We start from the raw sequence: 14,827 nt of genomic DNA on the forward strand, positions 1-14,827 counted from the left end.
CCAGAACGACATTCAGGCAACGACATTCAGGCAACTTTTGGCTTATTGTTGGACGGTTCTAATTAACCGCCAGCCCTGATTTGACCCCGTCGTACGCTGGCTACAGTTGGCTCAGGATGTTAACCCCTTAGAGATGAACCTTCAGGATGACATCACTGGCCGCATACTAATGAGTAGGGTATCAGCCTGTGTTGATTTACTCATTACTGGTTTTTTTGTGGTGTCATGGCCTTATAAACCCACTGAAAAGAATGCATGCATTCCTTTCTCTGATGAAGATTTCTTATAAATAACCTACTTCTGCCATGTTTTATATGTAATAACATTGTTATAACAATGTTATGGCATACATGTTGTGTAAGTTCAACTGTTCTGTTCTGTTCTGTTCAACTGTTCGTAGTACATTTGTTTTTTTGTATATGGAGTTCTTAGTAGTGTTATGACCTACTGTAGTTATTAGCTATTGTTCACATGACTGCATATTTTCTATGGATTTGTGTATGGGTTCAGCAATGATCAGAATATCTATATGTTGCAAGTTAAAATAAATTACTAATGAATCTTGTGGAAATCACTATGCTCTCTCACAACGCAAGCATGGTGTGAACACTTGGCTGTTTGTGTGTAGCTACTAGCTGCAGTAAATGTTTTAGCAGGTAGATGTATGACGATGTCAATCATCCTAAAAACAAATAATCTCATGCGTGAAGTTAGTTCAGAATGCAGATAGGGACACAAGTTATCCTGCAAAGTAGCCACTGCATCTTCCACATGACTAATGTCTGTTAAATAATCAAAAACACACCAATGTAGCGTTAGAGCACAATCCATTTTTCTCCTTATTTTACTTGGGTTGCTGTGGCTATTTCTGTTACTGATGACACCGTAAAATAAAAAATAAACAAAAACACCCATCTGGATGTTTACAGAAATGGTGATGAAGGGTGCTGTGTTGAAAACAGCAGCAGTGGTTGTGGGTGTTTTTCACCCTCGCCAAAGGGAAAGGTGTGAAACGCATGTGCCTCACAGGTGTGTCCTAGAGCACCTGGAACCTCTTTCAGCACTCCGCCCAGCACACAGGCCTGGGCCAGGGTGAGGGCTAGCCCGGGGACAAAGCCCTCCTTCACCTGGCTGCGCCTCCGTTAACACAGCGAGATAACCGACAAACATTCTGCAGGTGGGCTAAACTGGAAACAATGGGAGATGGGTCCGTGTAGGAGAACGGTGCGATTTTAACTGCTCTGAAACAACTGAGAAACGAGCAGAGTTCACCTGAGGTTCAGCGATAGCGCGAGCGTGTTTCGCGCTATTGTTTCACACGTTTAGGCAAGTATCGACTCCTTTCCTCTTGAACGGCACCTGTTTAATAAGTTCGGATTCATCACACTGATGACAATTTGGAAAAAAAAAGAAAAAAATATACTAGGTACAAAAAAAACCCAAAAACATACAGCTATTGTGATTGGGCCTTGGAAAGGATTTGTAGCCGAGGATGTTTGGAGAAATGCATGTCGTGTTTTATCTTTGAAAAAAGCGCTACCTCTCTTTTTCTGAAGTTTCGAGGGAAAAACCTCGTTTTGCTGAACATTATTCTGTTGTTGCACCTCTTGTAGTTTCGCTGAATATTGACATATCAATCGAGAAATTGCCCTCGGGTGGTACACGCACCACATCGGGCCTGGACTTATCCGTAATTGCTGTTGTCTGCTCATCTCACCTGCTTTGACACTTACAATACAAGGTTTTTGCTGCCAGGTGCATATGGCTCTTCTTTTAGATTCATTATTTTAGTTATTTCCCAGATAGAGATTGGATAAGTGTTATTGTGAGTGTGTTTTTTTTGTTGTTGTTTTGGCTGGTCCTGCTTCACCCCCATGTCCCAGGTCCCTGCTCAGTCAGAGTTTGGGGTTTTTAGGGCTGCATGGGGACGTCTGCTACCCAGCGAGTGGGTACCTGTGTGCTACCTGCGTCAGGTGATAAATGTGAGCTGCTAATTAACGGGCAGGTGCTCTGTGCACTACCTGTGTCAGGTGATCGATGTGGGAAGCTGTGCTTCTGCTACACCGGCCTGTCTTCACTCTACCCCCCCGAACCCCCCCCCGCCCCACCCCCTTCTCTGACTACGTTTCATCCCCCCACTCCCTCTGCGGTGAATTATGGGCCTAACTCAGCCAACAGGAGAGGAACCTGTGTGTGTGTGTGTGTGTATGTGGGTGTGACTGAGCGAGCGCGCGTGTGTGGGCATGTGTGTGTGTGAGTGTGTTTTTGAGGTTTTATGCCAGTTGAATATGTCAAGAGAAGGATGAATGGCTGCTGTTTGGAATCATTTCTGTATCTGGAAGCTGTGTTTGGAAGCCAGTGGTGGGCGTGGCCTAAGACCTGGGCCAATGAAAATACTATGCACAAGTTTATGTACAAATTTGGACTATGAGCAATGAGTACGTACATAGACTATGGAGTACAGCCACAAACACTGAGTGCCTGAGGGCCATTACTGTAATGCTAGGCTAGTTTTATGTAGCTTTAGGCAAAGTACATTTAGCTCGTGTCTGAAAAATTTGAGCTATGCTTGTGTAACATTTACCTTTTTGGAACCAAATATGTGCTGTCAGTGTAATCAAACACACACACACACACACGCACAAACTCAGTGAACTCAGTGATCACTTTGTGTGTGCGGAAAAAAAAAAACATTCGTGTTTATTTGTAAGTCAAATTTAAGGACAAATTTGATCAAATCTAGGGCAGAAGTCTCCATAATGTTTCAATGCTAATGCCTTTCCATACATTAATGCCTTAATGCATTTGCGCCAGACTACAGCAGCAGTTTGCCTCGTATATAATTGAATGAGCCGTGCTTTTTCCAGCCTGGGGGTTAATGGCGGCTTTGTGTTTCTGTCCCCCCCCGGCAGATATGGCGATATGGTGCCCAACACCATCGCGGGGAAGATCTTCGGCTCGATCTGCTCCCTGAGCGGGGTGCTGGTGATCGCCCTGCCCGTGCCCGTCATCGTGTCCAACTTCAGCCGCATCTACCACCAGAACCAGCGGGCCGACAAGATGAGAGCGCAGCAGGTACGGGGGGGGGGGGGGGAGGCCGGGGGAGGGAGCGGACACGCCCGTTTAGGGGCGGGGGACTGAAGAACGGACACGCCCATTTAGAGACAGGAGACTGGGGAACCGACACGCCCATTTAGGGGTGGGAGACTGAGGAGCGGACACGCCCATTTAGGGGCGGGGGACTGGGGAACCAACACGCCCATTTAGAAGTGGGTTACTGGGGAGGCAACACGCCCATTTAAAGGCGGGAGACTGGGGAGCGAATGAACACGCCCGTTTAGAGGTGGGTTACTGGTGAACGGACACGCTCGTTTAGGGACAGGGGGCAGAAGAATTCCTTGGGAGCCCGAGAAGCAGAAATGTCCTCTCTTTGACACTTGAAATTAAAAGCAGACTCTGCTGCATGAAACTCTGCTAAAACTCCACTAATGAAACCCTATTCATTTGCTAGACATGGTCTTCAACTCATTCCTGACTTTTTAAATGCAGGGTATTATGGCTTTTGCAAGGACACTGATTCTATAAGGGATAAGGGTTGAGCACTGCAGATTTTATACTCAGAGGCATAATAACGTTAGAGCGGGTGCGGAGATGGAGCTGTTTCTCACGGCTGTTTTTAGTATCGTAAAATGATACTGCACAGTCAGTGTGCTTTGAAGTGTTGCCTAGGCAAATGACGGTGCACAATCAGCACCGGGACACTGGGATGATGATGATGATGATGATGATTTGCGGGTGTTACACGTGTGGAAAGAAAAAAACGATGGGGCTGGCAGTTTGATGTTAACAAGCACATGATATTCCGTCCTCTGTTCATTTCATTTTGTGTGTTTTTTTTTGGGTCGCATTTACGATTTCCAGCGGAGAAAATTCGCTTTGAGCGTGAGAGGACTGGAACAGAGCCTTCCTGTTCATTTCTGTTCCAGCGCACAGGCCTCTCTGACTGGGACTAAGTGCTGACGCGCAGGGGGGGGGCTTTCAATTCATCCCCACTTATGTCTTTCAGAAAGTCAGGCTCGCAAGGATCCGATTGGCTAAGAAGGGAACCACCAACGCCTTCCTGCAGTACAAAGAGGACGGGGGACTGCAGGTGAGTCTGTCGCAGACCGGGGGGCCCGTGCGAACGACGAGGGGGGGGGGTCACAAAACGCCACGCATTTACGCTATAGATTAATACCGATTCATAACCATTCGGTCGCTATTTTATGGACGTAACATTTATTCAAAGCTGAATTTAATCTCACAGTTAAGATGCAATCCGCGCTGGATTCGACCGTAGCTTTGCTCCTCAGCCATTGGCTAAGGGGCGGGATGATGGGCTTTCCGTGGAAGCTCCGATTGGCTCATTCATCATGTGAATCCGTATTGATCTGCAGAACTTTACATTCATGCTGAGGTGCACACGCTGCTGAAATGAAAGGCGTTTCGATTGGCCGGTAAATAAATAAATATATATATAAAGAAATGGGGGCGTAATCAGATGTAGTACACAGAACAGATTTGTTACGGGTGTTTAAAGATCATTCTATGGAGAGTAATGGCGGGACATTAGCAGGTAGCATTTTTTATTTTGTCTTCTCTTATCGGACGACGCTAGTGGAGCATGAATAATTCATTCGTTCGTTCCGCTCTCGGACGAAAGCACAAGTGTCGTTAATTCGTTTTGTTCACGGCACTGCTTATTTATGACGGTAAATGGACGACTCTATTGATGAGCACATATAAAATTAATTGACAACTGCATTCTCTTTATGGAAAACAAGTGTAGGACGCGCAGTGAAAGCGGCGATGCAGGACTAATCCCACAGTGCTCAGTTCCTCCTGAGAGACTGGAATACAAAGGCTTTTTCAACAGCACAGAAGCCTCTGAAATATTCTTCTCCGAGTAACTTGCTGGTGGCTACTGTAAAAAAACAGGAAATCGTTTAGCATACAGTAGCATCCATTTAACCCTTTTGAGGTGACAGATCGGAAATAATGCGGGTAGAATGTTTTTTTTTTTCACTGAGCATTCTAATGCTGATGTCACAGTCACTGCTGGTAACTGAAAGCAGTGGAGTTCTAGAACACTGACTTAAAATTTGGTGGGGAAAAAAACATTCCAAAAAAATCTACTCTTCAAAGGGTTAAACTTATGGATATGCACGGATGGAATTGTGATTATGTGCATTGCTCTGCAATGCCATGCCCAGTTCCCCAACTGTTACACTGTACTGCTGCCTAGAATAGGCTTAGTCCTATTCTAGATCTTATTTGTCCCCTCTTGAACTCCACCACGTCCCAATCAGATGAAAGTGTATCACGTTCAGTTGCACCCTGCTACTTAACTACTACCCAAGCTGCCAAGATCAATATCCAATCCAATTATAAGAATTGACTATAGCCCTTAAGGAATAACAGTTAAAGTTAAACCCGATGGTGAACCTGACTTGATGTTTTCGCAACTCACTTTTATGGGGAGAGGGCCTATCCCTGCATCTCCACAGGCTGAAGTGTAGGCTGGAGCACCACAGGACCAGCATGCAGTGGGGCGTCACCGACTCGGGCCTCAGTCTGCTCAGTCATGTGATTATTCTGGAAAGGTTGTATGGAAAACAGGATATGGACTCACCAAAACATTACATTACAGGCATTTAGCAGATGCTGTTATCCAGAACAACTTGCACAACTTTTTACATTGCATCCATTTATACAGCTGGATATATATACTGAAGAACTGCAGGTTAAGTACCTTCCATAAAGGGTACAATGGCAGTGTCCTACCTGGGAATCGAACCTGTGACCTTCAGGTGACAAGACCAGCTCCTTACCCATTATACTATACTGCCACCCAAGCCTATGTCACAAGGAATGTTTGGAATAAGGTTCATGTTTGGCCAGTCACTACTATTGAGTCTGTTTTTGAGAAGTAGGTTTTTAAAAATCACTTAACATTTTTAAAATAAGAAATCATCCTAGAACTGGCCCAATTAAAGCAATGTAGCGTTGAATCACACACCCAGGGGAGTCACTTAAAAAGACTTATTCTGGGACACGATTGGCCGCCCCCTTGGCATTTAGTGCCACCCCAGGCTGTAGATTCACACACAAGCCATTCAGATCCTTTTGGCCTTTCAGCACCCTTAAATGAGGTTTCTGACTCGTTCTGAGGTTAAAGAGAGAGAGACAGAGAGAGAGATGATGAGGTGGAGAGAGAGAGAGAGCGAGAGAGAGAGATGGACCACATGAACATTATTATAAGAAGGATTTTGGTTATCACATTACCGGGGCAGCACAGAAGTATCTGCATCCCGCTAAGTGACTGTAATGGAATCCTTAATACCAGGGGCGTTCCGTCTGGTGTGAGAAGTGCTGCGTCTGAGGGAGGCGCGCCCTGAGAGCTGGCATCTCAGGCTCAAATCCGGGAAGGGCCGCTGCGTCTGCAGGTCTGCGATGTGTTCCTGCGTACGTACACACAGCGCTTCATTTAGGTCAGTGATTGGCTAATGAGTCCTGCATGCCTCCAAGTTTCCAAGGATGAACCCTTTGAAGAGTAGGATTTTTTTTTCTTTGGAATTCTTTTTAAAAAGAATTCTGTCGCTATCAGTTACCAGCGGTGATTGTGACATCAGCATTTAGAAGGTTCAGATAAAAACATTCTGATCACATATCTGTAATCTTGTGCCGTAAGGGGTTATATGCGCTGCAGATCAAAAGGAAATGTAAAAAAAACAGCAGAAACTTTGGGCCTCCTGGACCGGAGTCTGAGACCCCTGCCTGGAAAGATCTTCTTTTCTCTGAGAGGGAGAAGTTGTGAAGCAAAGCAAAGCTGCAAGCTAGCAGCACCCTGTTAATTATTAATCTTTTATAACCTTGGTTTTGAACGGGGGGGGGTCCAAGGACCCCTGGGGGACCCTGGCCAGACTTCATATGCAGTGATTATATATTGATTTGGGGAAATATTTCAAAGTAGAAAACTTTTATATATTTTTTTTAAAACCCTTTTTAACTTATGATGGGGGATCCCTGGATGCCTTTGCGTCAGAGAAGTTTGAAAACCTCCGTTTCTGGATGGCAGTCAAACTGACCGTGCACTCAGACAGCGGGAATCCAGCGTGTTTCATTCTGCCGTAGCCGATATGTGTCGATTCAGAACCTATCCGTAAATGTGCAGTTGTCGGCATTGAGAAGATCTGTTTAAATGAGGCAGGGGACGATCATTCGTTTCCCTTGGCAACCGAACGAACACGACAGACCGAACCAAACAAGCCGTCTCCTCGACGCCGCGTCCGTGACCCCGTCGCGTGTGCCCGTGCTCTGAGAGGAGAGTAACGAGGGGTCAGGAAGCCCCCCCCGGTCCTCAGACAGAAGCCAGATGTTTTGCGGACAGGTGGGGGAGGCCCAGCCTGGTGTGGGAGGGGGGGCACGGGGACGGATAACGATATTAGCCACGTGGAGCCGTAACAGGGAGAAAAGACATAATTACCCGTCGGCTGCTTTCCTGCTAGCATCTGCCCCCGTGCAGGGGTCAAATCATTTTTAATTTGTTTTCGCTCTCAGATGTCAGACTGTCAGCTGCTGGTTATCCCCCTTGAATATTTTTAAATGAAATGAAAATATATGGAAGAACAGATTATATATATATATATATATATTACTGTACTTATCTTCAACCATAGGTGTGCAGAAGATTTACATGCATGCATAAAGAGACAGATTCCTTTGTTTAACGATGTACGGATGTGTCTAATGGTGTGTGGAGACTGTTGGGGGGCGCATCCAGCTAATGCATTGTTACTGAATGTAGTGATGTATCCAGTGATCCTGAATAATGTCCTGACTATACCAGTGCCAGCTGTGGTTGGGAATTTCATGGGGGGTGATGCACGATTAGCAGGTGGCACGGTGGTGCAGTGGGTGGCACTGTCACCTCACTGTGAGACATGGCCTGGGTCCTTGTGCCTGTGTGGGTTTCCTCCGGGTTCCCTCCTACAGTCCAAAGACATGCAGGTTAGGTTAATTGGAGACTCTGAATTGCCCATAGGCATGAGTGTGTGAGTGAATGGTGTGTGCATGTGCCCTGCGATAAGGCATGCTGGGATGGGCTCCAGCCCACCCGCGACCCTGACCAGGAATAAGCGGGTTAGACAGTGGATGGATGGATGGATTGACTGGTGCACGATTAGCAATAGCATCACCCACAGAGAGCATGTTTCATTCACAGCTCAGTACAGTTTCAGTTGTAGCTCAGTTAGCGCAGTTTCAGTTGTAGCTCAGTAATGCAGTTCAGTTGTGCAGTGGAGTTGCGGCTCAGTTGCTAAGCTACAGAAAAGAAACGGTGGCAGTCTGCATGCATTTTATGGGGACATGCAGAGTGCAGACTAGTCTACGACCTCATTTTTGTCAGTGACGTCCTCTAAGTACACCAAGACCAGCACCTGCTCTGCCAGTTCACTCGACTCTCTCTGAGACAAGCCCGGAGAATTATTTTTATGCATCAGTCATTTTTAATGTAACATCTCCAGTAACTAAACCGTGTAGCTCCAGGTTCCGAGTCAGACCTATTTAATTCGCTTGAAATCCATCGAGTGTCCCCTGCATTTACTTTGGTGCAGTGTCTGTTCAAATAATGTCAATTTTGATTTTTGGCTGGACCGCAACAGCGGGGCCAGCCCTACAAACGCAAATGTCTGTGACTGACTGAGTGAGTAACCGAGTGAGTGATGAAGTCACACCATTGGTCGGCCGGATCACGTGTGTTAGGTCCAGCCCTATACTAGGTTTTAACCTGGTCTTGTTTTTTTTTACTCTTTTCTTTACCTCCAAATTTTATCATTGCTATTGTCTGAATTATTCTCTCTATGCATACGATGACCACAGAAGACCACAGTTCTTCTGTTTGCTTTTTTTGTTCATTTTTACTTTCAGTTGACATCTCTTATTGATGTCCAAAGCCATGGGTGTAAACGTATGGAGAGAGATGGAAGGGAATGATGGACTTCTCTTAGTTCAGACACGGTTGGTTCTCACTGCTTTACTGCAGGGGTAACACAACAGTGTCTTGGATATTGATTGCTCATTTTCCTCCTGCAGTGAGCTGAGGTAAGACTGAAGCAATCAAGTCCAGAGAGTGGTAAGACTGAAGCAATCAAGTCCCGATGGTGTTCCCCACTAACGACGATGCCGTTTTAACCACCTGGTTTGATCACAGCGTTCACACCAGTTCCCTCCGATAACACGAGCGAATCGTCTGATTTAGGGGTCTCCCTGTGATCCGTTGGAACCTGCTGACGCGCAAAACAAACCAATTTTGTTGGAACTAATCTGTTGGAAATAATTGGTAACCTGTAATTTACTTTAGCCATTAAATGCATATTTATCATATTACTGATTTACTGTTGAAGAAAAATACTGACGGGTGGTTAATTTTTTTGTGGGAAATTCATTGGGACAACTACAAAACACAGGTCCCGTAAGGTAAAATGCTCGTGTTGTACAGTTATTCATAGCTATGAACACATATACAGTTGTACATTTGTCAATTCCGAGGCATGATTGCTGCTCTGGGTGAAATTAGGGATTCCGCGTACCCCGCAGCGCAATGTTTCAGCAAGTGTCTGTGATGCAGCAGGAGTGGCTGCCTGTTACGCCGTGTGTGTGTGTGTGTGAGATAAACACACCTGAGAGGTTTAAGGATCACACTCACACACATATTTTCGGCTATGCTAATCTTCACGCCGGAGGAGGAGAGAGCGAAGAGGTGTAAACCATCTTTTCCTCCGAGCGGTTTTTTTAAACACTCCAAACAGGAGGACTGGAGGGGGCGAGAGATGGAGAGGAGGATTGGATTCCCATCTCCACTAATGCACCCAGGTTAAGTTCTGACTGAGTAATCTTTATTCTGTTTCTTTTCTGCGGCTGAAAGCCACTATAATCCAATATTTACAATCCCAGAGTGCGGGGGTATTTTTTTTTTTTTTTTTTTTTTTCCGCTCGGATCTATAAACCCATTACTAACAGTGCTGCAGAGCTATTTATAAACCTTGATGCTTTCTCTCAGGTCTTTCAGGGTTTTATGGTGCCCCCCCCCCCCGCCCTTGCTCTTTCTCTTTTGTCTTAACCTATTTTCTCTCTCAGACGTGGTTTTTCGACATGAGCTAAGACCACTGACCTAACCCTGGAAGCCCAATGCTCTGTCCATGTTTGAACAGATTGATCCTACCTTTGTTTTAGTTCTGGTTTGTTTGTTTGTCCCCCCCCCCCCCCCCCCCCCCGAAAGCAATCTGTATGAGATCTGATATTGTGTACAAAGACTCATGTACACTGACATGCAGATTAAGACCAGCTTCACAAGCTTCTGGAATATATCCATTTGTGTTTTTTGGGGGTTTTGTGCATGGAATTCGGTCCCTGAGCCAAACTTCCCCCTTTCCGTGGTGGAATATAAATATGGAATCTACTAGATCCATTTTCCTAAGGAAGAGAGGATCTGGTCCTGGCAACACTGAGCTCTGATATAGGCATTGGATCTTCTGGATAAGGGGCAGCATTTACAGGTTCAATAACAGAGAAAAATAGATTTTTCTGTTAAATCAATTTTTATTTTATTACAGCTGCAACTTGCTAAAAAAAAGGCTGTTTCTTCACACATCAGCAATGAGTTTTTGGACATTATGACAAAAATATATTTATTTATATATATATTTTACAGCTTAACATATACTCATGATAACTGTGGGAATTTGTTGCCAGTGTATATTGGCCCCGAGTATATTTTACTTGCACAACTGAATATTGAAAACAGGAGCAAAATCTCAGCGATGTCCCCGAAATACAGGCTGCTTCCACCTGTATGAGAATGTCAGTGTGGCCCCTATTTACCTGTGATCTGAGCAGTCCCCTCCCTAGCCTCCTGCGCAGGTCACCGTCTGATGGACTCGTTTGCGCTCTCCTGACGATGGCGGCTGCTGCTGCTGCGTGTGTGTCCTTCTCCGTCACACGGTTCCATCCGAGAGGGGGTGGGGGGGGTGGGGGTGCAGACTCTGACATTGTCGTGACGCCCTGGGGGCGCCACGTTATGAATCGATGGCCACATCATTTGAACCCTCCCGCCTCGCCTGCGAGAGAGAGAGAACAAAAGAAAAAGCGGTGACTTTCAACGATCCTGGTTTGTTTTTATTTTTAATTATTGACGCGCTTATCGGGAAAATCTGTATCGATCCCAGCGGCACCCCCCCACCCCCCGCTCCCCCCCCCCCTTGCTGCCCTCCGGGTTGCTGATACAGCCGTTTTTAAGAGCCCGGTCTGTACGCGTCTAACAGAGCTGTTTTTTCCCCATCCTTGACCGTCAGACCCCTTCAGCCTGAGAGATAGGATCGGCTGAATTTAAATTACATCGACAGGCTGCTCCCCGTCTGTAGCAATGACTGTGATAAACCTCCTCAACCTGGAAACGTCAAGCCAGGGGATCCAGATTTTTATCTCTGGGACCACGGAGGAGCACTTACTTGGTTCTGGTTAATGTTTGATGTTAACCTTGTCTCCTAGCGTACGGAACCTGGCAGGTAATCATTTTAAGAGAAGAGGTTTTGACCGAAATAGGACTGAGGGCCTTAAGTACATCATCTCTTTATGATATTCGACAAGCTTATTGATTCTGAAATGATAACAGCTGATACCTGCAACTAATCATACTCTGTAAAACATGCCATGGACTCCATCTGGTTTTCCTGCCTTAAATGAAAATCAATATTTGTTCTTTTTCTTTATGTTTTAATAATGTGGTGACTAAATGTAGAAAACATGAACTGTGCACAGTTTTGTTAAAAAAAAGGTATAGAGACATAAATATAGAGACATATAGAGACAACTTTTCAGTCAAATGATTTCTTCAAAATCAAAATGAAAATTCAGGGCAATTTACTGGGTTGAACCTGGCTACTGGGCTAAATCTGGTTACTGGGTTGAACCTGGTTAATGTGTTGAAGCTGGCTACTGTATTGAGCTTGGTTACTGGGTTTATCCTGGCTACTGGGTTGAGCCTGGTTAATGTGTTGAAGCTGGTTACTAGATTGAGCCTGGTTACTGGGTTGAACCTGATTACTGTATTGAGCTTAATTACTGGGTTGGGCCTGGTTAATGTGTTGAATCTGGTTACTGTATTGAGCTCAGTTACTGGGTTGGGCCTGGTTAATGTGTTGAAGCTGGCTACTGGATTGAGCCTGGTTACTGGGTTGAACCTGATTACTGTATTGAGCTTAGTTACTGGGTTGGGCCTGGTTAATGTGTTGAAGCTGGCTACTGGATTGAGCCTGGTTACTGGGTTGAGCCTGGTTGATGTGTTGAAGCTGGCTACTGGATTGAGCCTGGTTACTGGATTGAGCCTGGTTACTGGGTTGAGCCTGGTTACTGGGTTGAGCCTGGTTGATGTTACTGTATTGAGTCTAGAACTGAATCTGTAGTCTCTGTTACTTTCTCAGGGCCCCGATCACTGCTCAGCAAAGCCTCTTTGCTCTGGATGCTGGCCTTTAGAAGGCATAACAGGCCTTATAATGTAGGAAGGAAGTGTGCGCTGTCAGGGATAATCTTAGAGGAGACGACTGAGGCAGGTTTGAAGTGTGCTGACAGAATCCATTGGTTTTACCAACATTTATATGTCTGCTTGTCATCAGAGCAATACAAAAAAAAAACAGAGGGAAAAAACACAGAATTTGTTGGGATTTGTCATTTAACAGGTCGTCTGTTGGTTATGTATAGAAAAGTGCTCCAAAGAGAAGGAAGTCCCTGCATTCTGCTGATTTTTTCCTGTAAAAGCTCTGAAGACATATCATTCCACACCAGACTCCCCCTTGTCATTCTCAGCACAAACATATAATTTCCTCATCCAACCGGATTATGCTAAGCCCTCCTTAGACACACCAGCCCTGATAATAAGGATTGCGCAATAGTCATACAGCTTTGGGGCTGCAATGTATTAAGGGCTCGAATATATTTCCATAATTCCACAAGCTGTGTAATTCAAGAAAAAAATATTCAGGTGGCAGAAAAAAAAGCATTCAACCCAAAATTCCCTGATTTCTGTTTTTGTAGAAATGGTGTGCATCTACAGGACGTACTGCTGAATAATGAACACATTTCCAATTTTATTTCGATTCAGTTTTAGGTAAAATGCTTTTTGCAGTCGTACTTTAAATCAATGTATGATTAGTTTGGGACTGCTTGCGTTCCCAAATTTTATATGTACTGCACACAGAAGGAGATAAATAATTTAGAAGGTCGATTACATAATGTTGACTTGATTAATTGACTGAAGTGTCACCTAAGTCTTGACTTTCTCTGTCTCCTTATCCCCCCCCCCCCCCAGGATAATGACAGTGCCAGCACTGCTCTTTGTGTGAAGAACAGGTCCTCCTTCGAGCACCAACACCACCACCTCCTACACTGCCTGGAGAAGACGACCGTGAGTGTCCCCGGTGCCGTCGTCTTCCTCATTTTCTGGGCCTTCTGGGAAATTCCATCCGTCAGTCACACGGTTGCCGCGGGTTGCGTTTTTTTTTTTATCCGTGTCAGCAACCGCTCTCTCCCCGCAGCTCGCGAGGGGTCAGGGGTCACGGGATGGAATTGTTTGTTGCGCCAATTTTCCGTCGCTGACGTATGTGTTCTGTTATTGGAGGCGACTGGATGGCGGGCGGGCGGTTCGGGGAGTTGACGCCATTGTAAGTTACGAGAAATTGCGGGCCGTCGGTCCTCGACGGGTTTTTGAAATGATTTATACATCTGTGGTCCCGCCCGGACAGTGTGAAGTCCAGTCTGAGTAATCGTTTGAAGAAATCTGCCGGTAATTTGTAATTAATTCAAATGGTGCCCTAGTCCAACGGAAACCCCCTCCATGCTCCAACATCGGTTTTGAGGAGCCCCCCCCCCAGCCCCCCATTATGCTTACAGTCCTGCATGTCGATGTCGTCCATTTTTGAGAAATGCCGAATCTGTCGACCCCTCACGAGAGATTCTCGCGTGTCGCGCGTCGTTTCAGAACCACGAGTTCACGGACGAGCTGACCTACAGCGAGATGTGCATGACGGAGTCGGTGGGCTACCGCACCAGCCGCAGCACTTCCCTCTCCAGCCAGCAGGGGCTCTCCACCTCCTGCTGCCCCCGGCGGGCCAAGAGGAGAGCCATCCGCCTGGCCAACTCCACCGTGTCCGTCAGCCGAGGCAGCGTGCAGGAGCTGGACACTTTGCAGATCCAGAAGTCCTCCGGCAGTGCACAGAGGTCAGGATGCGCCCGTGTCTTCTTCTGTGGTGCCCGCCTGTCACTCTGCTCCCCGTGTCTTCTTCTGTGGTTTACTGCAGTGGGAGCCCAACCCTGCTCGCTTTGCATTTTTACTTTAATCAGGGACTGACTGAGGTAGGAACCAGGGACTGACTTCCAGGTAGAAACTTCGACGTTGTATATTATTATTATTATTGACTAACATACCACGATCTCTGCCTGAGTCTGTCCTACGTGATGCAAAAACAACTTTTGTTATACCGATATCGCGAGTTAAGTCTAGTCATGATCTCGAGATAACAACTTATTTTATGTCTAGATCATGTGCTGATCTTGCTATATGCTGATTTTGTATTGTACTGAAGTGACTAAAAACACTATGCGCTCTTTGTGTGTGTGTGTGTGTGTGTGTGTCTGTGTGTGCATGTGTATTTGTATGTGTACATTCATGTGTGTGCACATGTTTGTGCGTGTGTGTATGCACGTGTGTTTGTGTGTGTATGTGTGTGTGCGTACA

At 45.8% G+C, this 14,827-nt stretch overlaps 1 protein-coding gene across 1 annotated transcript in view; it reads left to right on the forward strand.

The window, feature by feature from the left end:
• Positions 1-14,827, forward strand: part of kcnd1 (potassium voltage-gated channel, Shal-related subfamily, member 1) — a 79,861-nt gene that overhangs the window by 60,094 nt on the left and 4,940 nt on the right. The window contains exons 2-5 of the mRNA XM_064300621.1: positions 2,913-3,075; positions 4,067-4,150; positions 13,403-13,498; positions 14,072-14,310. Of these exons, the coding sequence (XP_064156691.1) occupies positions 2,913-3,075; positions 4,067-4,150; positions 13,403-13,498; positions 14,072-14,310 (582 nt within the window). The remainder of the gene's footprint in view (positions 1-2,912; positions 3,076-4,066; positions 4,151-13,402; positions 13,499-14,071; positions 14,311-14,827) is intronic.

This window comes from Anguilla rostrata, chromosome 11 (genome assembly GCF_018555375.3).
Source record: "Anguilla rostrata isolate EN2019 chromosome 11, ASM1855537v3, whole genome shotgun sequence".
Lineage (NCBI taxonomy): Eukaryota > Metazoa > Chordata > Actinopteri > Anguilliformes > Anguillidae > Anguilla > Anguilla rostrata.